Consider the following 13,510-nt stretch of genomic DNA (forward strand, 5'->3'; position numbering starts at 1 on the left):
TGAAGTAAAGTTTAAAACTTTTGTTCAAACCTCATATATATATATATATATATTTTTTTTTTTTTACCCTTCTTCCTAAAAATTACATAAATTGAATATTTCACAATAATACTACACATCTACTGTTAGTATGAGTTTTTATAGAAGTGGTATATCCACTCTAACCTTATGTAATATAGTTTTTTGTTTGAGTATTAGTGAACTCTATTAATTAAGAATCTATCAAACAATAAATTTCTAAATATTTTTCCATAATGATAATTTATAGTGGTGGTGTTCCATTATACACTGTGATGGTAAGTCATAAAAATAATCAAACAGGGTTTGTTTGTAACTTCTCTAAGCATTTCTCAATGAATTATACATTGTATACTCACTAAATGTATGCATTATAGGCAATAATAAAAAGTATGCTACCTAATATTATTACAAAATAATGTTGTAATTATATTCATAATAAATGTATTTTATGACAAAATTTTCTTGATGGAAATATCTTTAAAGGTGAAAATATGGATATATTTACCTGCAAAATACCATGGAAATTCATTGCCTTTTCCATAGCATCAATAAGATTCTGTTCTCTTTTAGCATACAAACTAGTGACATTTTCCCATGCAGAATCTAAATCTTCAATATGTTTCTTTACTTCAGGCTTATCAGGTTCACCACACAGTTGCATTAAGTCCTGACCAGCTTGTCGACATTGTTCCACTTCTGGTTTAGTGTGGTCAATTTCTTGCTTAATTTCCTAAAATAATGAACTAATATGATCAGAAATGTTTAAAACCTAAATGATGAAATTAATAAATTCAACCAAATTCAGTGATAATAAAACAGACACATTTGCAAATTTCAGTTCAAATATGCAAACACATACACACCTGTAATGTAACCTGCTGATGCTGTATAGCAGAGGGTTCTACTGCAGGAGATTTCTGCAATGATAGACTACCTTGTAATTCTTTCAAAGCCTTCATAACTGTAGTCAGTTCATTCCAAAATCTTTCTGCAGCAACCAAAGCATCTTCTAAAGATTTGCCTCGGTTTTGAGCGAGCTTCTGAATATTATCCCATAAATCATTCAGACGGTCAAGTTTTTTCTTAATATCTGAAAAAAAAAAAAAAAAAAACACTGATTTAATGAACATTTAATTAGGCATATGGGGCTTTGTCAGAGCCCTGCCTATTTCACATTAAAACAACTGTCCTACCCCATTAGGATTTTAAGTACACTGAAGTTAAATTATGATATTTGTTGTGGGTGGTAGCAAAAAAAAAAATATTTACCCTGTTCTAATAGGGAAAGATTCAGCTAAATATTATAACATTGTTTCTGACTATTCTAAAATCATTCAGGATCGTCAATAAGTACTTACCCTTGCCTAGAAATATTTGTCAGGGATTTGAAATTAGCTCCCAATTTTGTCCTACTCTATGTAGCTGCCTAAATTTTTTCCACCTGCAGATAAACACTTTCAGCCTCTTGAATAGAAATCTTCACTTTGAGACAAAAAATCTGGCTTCCTCTTCATTAATTAGTCTGAAATCTGTGGTCCTGTAATGGTCTTTCAGCTCAGTGAAAAGGAAGATATCCGAAGGCAAGAGTTAGTGAAAAGCCACAACTGATTTTAAAGTTCATTGTGAGAGCAGCCTTGCAAGCAGGATGTTTCTGCTAGGAGGCAGATGCCTCAGGATAGCTTTCCATGTCTCCTCAACTTGACAGCCTCTCTTAACTTTCCCAGAAAGTTTCTGTAGCATTCCCCATTGATGGTTTTGCCTTTTGGCAGGTAATCTGTAAGGATCATATATCTTTAAATTGACAGAAGACTGACAATATGATATTGTCAGCAGGCAATTGAACCTTGGTTTTTTTGGAGGTTGGTGAGGATGAAAGTATCCATTGTTTGTTCATCTGTTTTGTTTTGGGGTCATAGTGATATACCCAGAATTCATCCATCATCACTTATTAGGTCAAAAAAACATGGTAAAAAAAGCCAATTGAGCTGTTGTGTTAGACACATGATATTCGGATGATAAAGTCAAGTGGATCCAATTTCAGTGAAGTCCGGACAGTCTGTGACAGCCAAATCCTCTGCTTGCACCTTTACAATGGTGAAACTGTTAGTAACCCTGGGTATAACCTCCATGCACATGCACACTGTGGATCACCCAGTTGGTTATGTTGGTTCACCCAGGTGTGAACCAACATAAGCAGGGGTCGAGGTGTGGCATTCCTCCATGTGGTGTGGCACCCACACCACATGGAGGAATGCCACCCCTCTTATTGGAGGCTTGAAGTGGTGGACCCTATGTTTAGTCTCCAGAGCTAAGTTCCAGTCAACCCTTCCCCAATCTGTTCCATCATGCAGTATGACTGATGACTTTTGAGGTTATGATGAACATCATGGTGAGATCCAATCTTCCTTACATTTCGATGGTACAGATCTAAAATGGTATTCGCAAGGCCGGCTGCTAGTTAGTACACTAGACCGAACCTACTGGTAACTCTTTAGGAGGCTTCTGGATCAGCTAATGTATAATATTGCTACCTTCACTCTGCCAGATAGTGATTGGAGGAAGTCCGAGTAATGTGTATGTGGGGGGCATTATCGAGGCCACGTTATGTCAAGGATCTGGGTATATTTTTACCATATGTATGCCATATCCAAAAATTTCATTACTCCATACAGTCTGTTCTCCCCACTTTTTCTTACTATTGAATACACATGAATTGTCAACCTAATAGAGTAAGCTTATCTGAGAAAAGATCTAAATATCCCAACCACTTCCTAGTTCATTTCACAAATACACATGGTCTCAATTCTAATCTCAACAATGTCCATTTCCACTTGCAGTCTGCCAAACCCCATGTACTTTTTCTGACAGAATCTCAGTTATCGGTTGATTCAACTACTGCTCATCTCAGTTGCCAAAATTATTTGTGTATGATTCCTTTCGCCTCAACGGTGGTACTTGTGCATATGTCCATTCCGATATTCCCTGTCAAACACTTGGTATTTTGGAATGTCCTTGTTTCGATCTTCTCTGGCTTAAAATCTCTCTACCTCAATGTGTCAGATTCATCTGTTGTCTTTACTGTTCTCCCAACTCCACTAATCACTTGGAGCTCTTTGACTTCCTCTCTTTGCAGTTTGACTTTCTCCTGTCCAACTTTCCTAACAGTGAGGTAATTTTCCTTGGTGATTTTAATGTTCACAACTGCAGCTGGCTTCCATTTTCTAGTCACACTGACCCAGCTGGTCGAGATGCTAAGGCTTTTGCAATTACTAATGACCTTGCACAGATTGTTCATTTACATACAAGAATACCGGACAATCCTAACCATGCAGCCAACACACTTGATCTTTTTCTCACAAACAACCTTTCTAAGAACAAGGTCGAAGTGAGTGGTCCTTTAGGCACTTCAGATAACAACTTGGTGATTGTCTCTTCTCCAATGGAGCCTTATCTCATGGCTATTCTCAACCTCGTATTGTTTGGCATTACAAGAATGTAAAATGGGATGACCTGTGAGATTTCTTTTCTTCTTTTACTTGGATGGATTACTGTTTTAAAACTTCTGATGTCAACGTTTCCTCAGATCGTGTCAGTGAAATTATTCTTGTAGGAATGAAATCCTTTATTCCACACCCCACTTTAAAATCTCGTCCTTTATCTAAACCTTGGATTTTCAATAAATGTGTTAAGGCTGTTCAAGAGAAGAACATTGTATATTGTAATTGGCTTGGTTCCAAATCTTCAGTTTCATTTTCTGCCTACACCAAAGCTTGCAACAATTGTAAAGCATTTATTAATCGGTCCAAAATAGATTTTGAACAGGCTAAGAGTACTTGCTTCTTGCCCTAATGGTAACCGAGCAGTCTGGTCTCTTGAGAAAGCTATTAGCTGCAACTTTTGCCCATCTCTGTCAAAACCAGTTGACAGACTGACAGCCAAGGATAAAGCTGACCTGCTAGCATCCCATTTCTCTTCCAACTCCTGTATTAATGATCTTGGTAAAACACCTTCCACCATTCCCAACACACTCTCCATTCAATGCCTCCTGTGTTCTTCTGTAAAAAGGAAGTCAGAAGGATTTTGACGAATCTTGATGCTACGAAAGCTCCAGGTCCTGATGGTATTTCTACACTTGTTCTCAAAACCTGAGCTCCTGATCTTACTCCTGTTCTTTGCCGGCTTTTTTCAATTTCTTATTCCAAAGGCATTTTTCCTTCTGCTTGGCAATTTGCTCATATCCAGCAAGTTCCTAAAAAGGGTGACAAATCACTCCCATCCAATTATTGATCCATTGAATGACTTCTACTCTTTGTAAAGTAATGGAGAAATCAATTAACTTCCAACTCTTAAACTATCTAGAAACCTTCCATCTGATCAACGATCACTAGTATGAATTCTATAAGTGTCGATCCACTGGTGATATTCTGGTTTATGTTACCCATCTATGGCCAAATTCAATGGGAAAGTTTGGTATAACTCAAGCAGTTGCCCAACATTTCGAAGGCTTCTGATTGTGTGTTTTGCATAAAGGTCTTCTTAATAAACTTCCATCTTATGGTTTCCTAACTGTTTTTTTGTAAATAGGTATCCAGTTTTTTCTCTGACTGCTCACTGCAGGTGATGGTATATGACTCACTGTCTTCTACCTTCTCCCCTAGCGCTGGTGTTCCCTAAGGATCAGTTCTTTCTCCCACTCTTTTCCTCTTGTATATTAATGACTTTCTTCCATTGACCGAAAATCCTATCCATAGTTTTGCTGATGACAGCGCATTGCATTCAATATTCCATCTTCCAATTTGAGAAACCTTGCCCTGCTCAAACAGCTTCTACTTCTCAAATATCCACTACCAATTCTCTGAATGTCGATATCCAGGTAATTCTCCTATGGGTCAAAGATAACTTAGTTGATTTCAATCCGTCTAAAACTCAGTCCTGTCTTATATCTCACACAGAAAGGATTCTTCTGATCCTATGCTTATGTTTCATGACACTTCAATTTCTAGGAAAGATCATATATCGCTATTGGGGATTACCCTGACATCTAATCTCTCTTGGCATAAGCACATTACAAATTTTGCTTCCTCTGTATCTAAAAAACTGGGTTTTCTCTTTCGCTCTTGGCATTACCTTTCTTCCAAATAGCTGTTCATTTTGTACAAATAGCAAATCAACCCTACCATGGAATATTCTTTCCGCATCTGGGGTGCCCCTAAAACCTCTCTTAGGCTTCTAGATTCCATTCAAAAGAGGGCAGTTAGATTAATTAATGACTCATCTCTAACAGAGTCTCTCCGCTCTCTGTCTCATAGACATTCTGTTTCTGCTGCATGCCCTTTCTATAGATACTTCCATGGGCACTGGACTTTTGAATTGGTTTCTATAATTCTCACTCTCTCTTTCAAAGCAGTCAGAACATATGCAGCAACCGGTAGCAAACGTCCTTTTAATGTCCAACTTCAAACTCAGAAAACCACCTTTTCTTCTTTCTCGTTTATTCACATTCAACATCCGTTTTCTGAAACAGCCTTCCTTCATACCTATTTCATAAAATTACAAGATACAGAAGTTCAAGTCTAATGTCAGCAAATATTTTCTTTCATCTTCTCAACATCTAATCCATGCATGGTACTAAGTAGTATAGGTTCTAATACCTGGCCTGTTTGGGGTTTTCATTAAAAAATTATTTTAATTTTCATTAAAAATCTACTAAAATCCAAGGGGAAAGTATACTTTGTAGAAATCTAAAAAGTTAGAAAGTATGTACATGCAATTCTTTACCTCAGATTATTCTAAAAATATGTAAATATGTAGTTTTGTGTATAATTTGCCTCAGATATATTCTCTGATGCTAGGCTAAAACAGCAATATAAATTCTAAATCATTTATAAGACATAATTAATAAATGTGATTTCAAAGAAAAGAAGAGAGTATGATTAAGTTCTTAAAAGTGAAATTTCTAGTAAACTGCATTGCAAAGATGAAAATGCCCTTCAATGCACAAATAAGATTTAAGTTGAATCTCATTGTGATATGAAATATCTATAGTGATCATTATGAAATTTCTTTAGTGATCATTATGAAATTTCTTTAGTGATCATTATATGATCAGTAAAGAAAGCAGACTGAATATAGAATAGTAAACACCTGAAACAAGGTAAAGGTCTATGGTTAAACTGATGCTCTAATTTGTTTGAAAAGGAAGATGCTCACCTTTCACAGCAGGATCCTCTTTGCTTCCAGCTTTGTCAATAACATCATCAGCTGCTCTCTTTACTGCTTCAAGAGCATTAGATCTTTTGTCAAGGTCATGCATCACTGATTTATTGTCACCAATTTGCTCTTCAATCTTCTCTGGATGAGCAGAAACTGGTTCTGCATTATTTAATTGATCAGCTGTAGACCCAAGTGCATTCAGCATGCCATCAAGCTTGTCTGAGAACTATAGAATTAAAAAAATAATTTAAAAAAAAATGATTATTTTCTACATGATTAATCAATAACTTACAGTGTTCCACAAAACCGAAATAAAGCAGTACATAGGACATACATTTATTCACATATATTGAATGAATAAAATATAATGAATAAAACTATGTCATGTTCATTATGAGATGTTACAACGCAACATGTGATTGTTAAAATTTCTAAAATTATTTTCCACACTGAAATGTATTCTGTAACTTTGTCTGGCAAATTATTTAATGCATCTCCCGATTATTGCAAGTAGTACAGATATGGACTAAGGAAACAAATAAAAATCAACTAGTGCTGGCAAAAAGAACCAATTATCTTCCTATCCACAAACACTTCATTAAAGCATTTATGGAACACACCAGAGTAGGCTAGACCCAATTTCCCGAAATTCATATCTGCTCAATGAGATTTAATTTTTCAAGTTGGATGACAAAACCAGTCCCTCAGCATAAGAGATGTGGTTGACTGATCCTTTGAAAATTACAGACTAAAAAAATCTTCACTGACATGCAGCCCAAAATATGATATGCACTGATTGCTCATATTAGTGAGGATTTGTTTCGTTCAAAAATAAACATTTTTATACTATGAACTGCAATAGAATGGAGAACTCACTTGAAAAAATTTTACTGCATGGTGGCAGTGTCCCAAATGTATCAAAGAATGTGTTGTAAATGATGCTTCCTCATAAAACAAATTCCTTAAATTCAATAACATAAATAAGCTTAAATCTTTGTATCTGATTTGGCTCATCTGGACAAAGTTGTTAAAGAAATATAAGTTTATGTGATCTTATTTTCATGAATGATTTCTGTAAGAATTCCCACTTATGCTTTCGCCTACTAGAGTACCTTTCAAGATCGAACTGAATACAGTTTCCTAGTATACAATGTTAATTTTTTAGTGAAGCCTGTATTGAACTTAATTCAGTATAGACTTCACCAAAACTTAGCACAGTATTCAATACTGTACTAATAAAGTTGTTTTCTTCATCTGAAGGGTGTGTCTCCATAGCCAGATGGGCAGGAGCAGCAGTGCGTAGCACACGCTTCTTGATTAAAACGGGGTTCGAGCCCGTGACCACCAAATACGGAGGATCCGGAAAGGTCAGGGAACGACCACTGCATATCCCCGGAGCAATATGGCCTTAGTTGCTAATGCTCCTAAAAACCAAATAACAACAACAACACCTTCATCTGAAATTAACAAAATTAAGTATCAAATTAATATACATGCAAGATTTCTTATTTCAATTCAGAAATTGAAACACAGTTATGCAATTAATGCATTGCAGTTAGCAATACAGCAGCACCACTTCATTCCCATTCCTTCTAATAATTTGATCATTTTTTTTTAAATTCATGCTCTCTGGCTAAATGCAAATTTCAGCATATCTATTCTGCAACTAACCCTTTTCAATTTAATTTCATGCCCCCTCCCAGTATCATCTGAGAAAAAGTTCAGATGACATCAACATTTAGTTTACTTAATCCCTTTAATGCCTTATACACTTCAGTTAGGTCACCCTCAGATGCCTAGTTTCTAGAGACTGCAATTTATAAAACCCCAGTCTTTCGTGGTAAGAATAAAGGATAAAATATGGTTTCCAAAACCTGTATGCAGTATACACCATTGCCACTGCCTTATGCAATGGGATTATCACCTGCTGGAAAAGTTACTGTAACGGCCTCCGTAGCCAAGTGGTCAGGAGCGGGAATGCAGTAGCACACGCTCTTTGAGTAGACCAGGGTTCAAGCCCCTGACTGCTGAATACGGTCGATCTGCCAACTCGCACTGGACCAACGTGGCAGATTATGGTCCATTTCCCTTGGCCTGAATTGTTGAGGAGGCTTCCATCCTGCAGTGGGTTGATAATTGCTGTACTTTACTTTTTTTCATTAACAGAATCCCATGAGCTGTTATAGCAGCCTGTCTGTATTGTTTATGTCAGACTATAAAATTATTCTCTAGGTACATAAGCTACTTTGAGTTTGATGATACCCAAAAGGTAAGTTATTCTGGGAATACTGCTACTCAAACACAGTACCTTTCATTTATCAACATTTTCATTTTTCAGCCTATCCACTTTATCTAGTTTATTATATTTCAATCTTGAAGTAACATCTCTGATTATTGTCATTAACCACTGTGACTGCTTTTGCATCTTCAGCAAACTTAGATATCAGATGCATAATACCTATATCATCAAAAATAAATATTTAATACAGTAAGTGGCCCAACACTGAACCCTATGCTATCCATCACATTAGTCCATGAAGGCTATTTATAACTACTCTTTGTCTCCTACCAACTAACCATTGCTTTATTCACTTAAAAGCAAGGTTAAGGTGATTCATGGATAGCAATGTTGCTTATAAAATGAGCATAAGCCAAAGTCTTTTGCTGACATAGGAGATAACACAGTATCTCCAAGGCTGGACAGAAAAATATAACACAGAAATATATTAATTTTTTAATTAAAAACAAGTATTTTAGAAATAACTTTTATATAAAAAAAAGATGCAGATGTGGTAATTGAACAGGAATAAAATAGATTTTTGGGCCAAAATAGGTTTTTTGCAAAATGCAGGTTTTTTTGAAAGTGCAGACAGCACTTGAAATTAAATTTCACTGACAATGTGGGTATTTTATATTAAAATATAGACACAGGATTATTTCAAACATTAGATTACTTAAGATTTTTGTTTGGATTTTCTGTTAGAAAATAACATTGCAGACTTTGGTCTCTTCAGAAATGTTGAGTCAAAGTTCATAACAATTGCCCTGCTGTCTAGTTAGTTAGTTAGTTTGTTTATTTATTTATTTGGTTTTTAGGAGCATTAGCAACTAAGGCCATATTGCTCCGGGGATATGAGGTGGTCATTCCCTGACCTTTCCGCATCCTCCGTATTTGGTGATCATGGGCTCGAACCCCGGTCTAATCAAGAAGTGTGTGCTACGCACTGCTGCTCCTGCCCACCTGGCTACGGAGCGCCACCCTGCTGTCTAGACAGAGCTATTAAGAGCATCTCCAAAACTCCATCAGAAAGAGAGCTGAGCTCAGTTTCTGTTTTTTCTCACCTAGTTGAATATTCTTTCATATTGCTCAGCACTGCTATGAAGAATTGTTAAAATACTGAAGCAAGACTTTGGAATAATTTGTTATATTTCAAGCATCCTAGTGCACATGATAGTTTACCAACTAAGGACCACTGTAGATAAACTCTTTCTTCTTTCATTAGATCATCTGGTTGGTTCTCACACTAAAATCATGAGTTTTAGTGTGAGACACTAAAAACAAAAAAAAAAAACATTTAATTTGAAAATGATACATTGGCAGTTAAAGAAATTTGTGCTACCTCAGCATTTCTAAGAACATTTTTCATAATCATCCTTCTCATATAATCTGCTATGGCAATTGACTTACAAAATATAAGTGGAAGATTTAAAAACTACCAGTATATATTGAAGAAGGTTATATTTTAATGTAACATTCTTCAATATATAACTGCAATGATTAAATACATTAAATATTATGTCAATAAACATTGACACATAATATAAAAGAAACAAGCAAAGTTCTTTATTTAAGCCAGAATGCGAATATACTTTTTATATGAAGAGAACATAACTAGAATTATCAGCTTGCTTGGCCTTATTTGGATCGTTTTCACCAGAAGTTTGGAATTCACAAGTTCTATTTCTTGAGATCATCAATTTATATTCTTACAAAATTTCTGGATCATGAAATAGATTTGAATGTGAGTCAGTGCCACTCACTAGTGATTACGTGTACAATTTGGTAGCTCTTTCCTCACCATTTTTAACCTCTTCTTTACACAGACTTGTCAAAGGCTGCTACTCTTCTACCATTCTATTTACATGTTTAATCACAGACAGCTAACATGTTTTTACACACATGTGTAAAAGTATTTTTTACTTCAGTGACATGCAGCTATTGAAATTGTTCAAATCTACCTTTCCTTGTTGCACTTCTTTCTAGAGTAGTAAACATCAAGGAAATATTCATAAACTTTTATAGGAAGATGGAAACCCCTTGCCAGCACATAAATTAATAAGATGAGATGGACAGTCTATTACCACCAAGTGCTCAATCTCCCCTTTTAATCCTCTTACTACTCCAGTTTGTAAGGCCTACCTACCATAAACAGACACATTAATAAAAAGTGTCAGACAGGTTTTCAAAGGAAGTGGAAGTCCGTATGCTTTCATGTTGTTCCAAAGAAGATGCCCATTGTTGCTCTGTAGAGTCACATTCCAATGCTGGAAGCAAGCTGCATTTGATTTGATGATTTATTTTTCATTACAAAGCTCAATGCAATGGGATATATTTTGAAATCATTTTGATTATTGCTATCTACAGCACATGAAAATGATCCACTTTTCAGAGCCATAGCTTTTCAATAATCTCTTTTCTTTCTCCATCACAGCAATTTCACTAACAATGTCTGTTGTTTTTATTCTTCCACAACCGTACATTTTTGCAATTTCACTGTCACACAATAATCAGCACAATTCATACAATATTATTCTATGAAAAAGGAAAATAATATGACATGGAATGAAAATAAGATGATAAGCTGATGATGAAACACAATACATCTATTTTTTCAATTCTTTCTATTCAATGCACTCTGTCATATGCTTACTTGTTTCCAAATGTCTGATTACATTGCAGTTCCAACCACTTGAAACTGAAAAATCAGAACTACATCAGTACATGAGGCAAATATGTCACCTTTTTAGATTTTACAATTTATGGAAAATCTTATGTATATGTTTTCTGAAATTCTACATCTTATTTATCTCATTTCTATGGCATCTTACTGAAAAATATTGTTAAACATTATGCCATTGTTAAGTGGACTACACCAGTAGAATTAAATTATTATTATTAGCCATATGGTGCAAGGAAGCCTGAGGGTCATGCTGCACCAGCCAAAAAAAATTTGGGTTATCCTGAGAGAGAGAGAGAGAGAGAGAGAGAGAGAGAGAGAGAGAGAGAGAGAGAGAGAGAGAGTCAAAAGTAGAGGGGAATCACCAAGAAGAGAAGAATGATGATATCCAGCTCAGGACCCCCGAAGTATGTCAAGCCCATACTCACCAGATGTGAGCCCCTGGTTGCATAGTACAGAGAACATGGAACATATTATCCCATGCTTCTCTTTTGCAATGTTGACTAGCACATCTGATAGTCAATTTGTTAACAAAAATAAGCAGAAATTTACAGAATTTTTGAAAAATTCCAGTATTAATGGAATTTTTTGTAAAAAAAAAAAAAAAAAAAAACAGTGAAAACTATATTTTTGCAAAAGGAGGGAGAAACTCTTTACAACCAATTACATAGAAGAATAAGGGGTCAATCTGAATTGAGTGGAAAAGTGAACTTATAATGTCCAAGTTTGCAGATGATACAAATTTGGACATTAAGGTTGGCAGGGTGGTTTATGACAGCATGCCACTGCAACAAGATCTAGAAAACTTAGGCAGATGGGCTGAGAAATGGCAAATGAAGTTCAACTTTGACAAATGCAAAGTACTGCATATGGATAGTAACTCCGCAGTAATGTACCAATTATGTGGTATTACACTCAGGGTAGTATTAATAAAAAAGACTTGGAGGTAATTGTGCAGTCAGATATAAAGTTCTTTGAGCAACAGATAGGCTGCCAGGACAGCTCATGGGGTTTTGTTAATGATTACAGGAATTTTGAGAGCAGCGATAAGGAGGTGATTATATATTTATATAAGGCAGTGATCAGGTTACATCATGCAGGTCTGAAGGCCTCATTTTAGAAAGGACGTAGAGCTGCTGGAATGAGTATAGAAAAGGGTAAAGAGATTGATGAGGGTAACAAAGAGGTGCTCTTACCATGAAAGGCTTCATTTCTGCAATTGCACCATCTGGAGACTAGGCATTTGCAGATTGATCTGACTGAAGTGTTTAAGGTTTTGAGCGGTTTGAGCAAGCTCATGTTGATAGGATTCTTCTTTTTGCTCAGAATACGATGCGCACATGAGGGGTATAAATTCAAGTTGACGAAGGACGGTGAAAGGATGATGTACAGTCTTCTGATTAAAGGATGATGTACATGTAGGTCTTTTGTTAGCAAGTGGTTGATTGCTGGAACAAACTTCCATCTGTTGTGGAAGTTGATAGCATAAATAAATTCAAGGAAGAACTAGACAAACTATTGGAGGAAATGAATAGGTGAAATGGGCAGTGCTTTTATTTGGCTGAAGCCGTATAAGCTTGCTTTCCTGCATTATATGCCACTAATAATACTAATGTTAATGCTAAGAAAGAATTTACTATCACTAACAATTTAAAAATAATTATATAATTTGATACTCAGACACCATCTAGTTTTGCAACCTTGCAAAAGTAGAGAAAAAATTCCCCATCATTATTTCAGCATTTTATTGTTCCAAGAAAATGTCTACTTTTCAGATTTTGCAAACCTGAAGTCTCTCTCTCTCTCTATATATATATATATATATTTGGTGGAATGTGCATATTTGCTGCCAATGATGATTGCTTTACGATGTTCATAGTTGTTCTTATTATTACTTAATATTTTATGCAACATTTAATGGAATGTGCATATTTGCTGCCATTGACGTTTGCTCTATGAATTTTATATTTATTTTATAATTTTCATTTGGATTGATTAATCTGCATAATATATTAGAATGGTGGTGTTGTGACGAAATGCTAATCTGAGTCCGCAGTTCCGTCTATAGCCCAATTAAGTTCTTTATATATCAGTTCAATAGTTAGTTTGTCAGTGGTGTGGTTTTGCCATGAGAGTCTTGGCTGTCTGTGTCATTATTTTTCGCTGCATAAGGACCACTGTTGGGCAAATCTACTGCATTGGCGGTTCGTTCTTAGTATTGTCCCGTCAATGCATGGATTTGTCTGATATTCGAAATGCAGTGATTCACTGACCATTATTGGCCTTGTGGTCGACTGTTGAGATGGGGCACAATGGTC

General features: G+C 35.6%; 1 protein-coding gene across 1 annotated transcript in view; it reads right to left on the reverse strand.

Annotated features, from left to right (window-relative positions):
• shot (dystonin-like protein short stop) overlaps window positions 1–13,510 on the reverse strand; it is a 1,739,701-nt gene that overhangs the window by 474,783 nt on the left and 1,251,408 nt on the right. Inside the window, exons 64-66 of the mRNA XM_090380932.1 lie at window positions 6,232–6,460; window positions 885–1,111; window positions 527–751 (exon numbers count right to left, since the gene is read on the reverse strand). Coding sequence (XP_090237058.1) covers window positions 527–751; window positions 885–1,111; window positions 6,232–6,460 — 681 coding nt within the window. The remainder of the gene's footprint in view (window positions 1–526; window positions 752–884; window positions 1,112–6,231; window positions 6,461–13,510) is intronic.

This window comes from Mastigoproctus giganteus, chromosome 9 (assembly GCF_048544385.1).
Source record: "Mastigoproctus giganteus isolate SK-2022 chromosome 9, ASM4854438v1, whole genome shotgun sequence".
Taxonomy (NCBI): Eukaryota; Metazoa; Arthropoda; class Arachnida; order Uropygi; family Thelyphonidae; genus Mastigoproctus; species Mastigoproctus giganteus.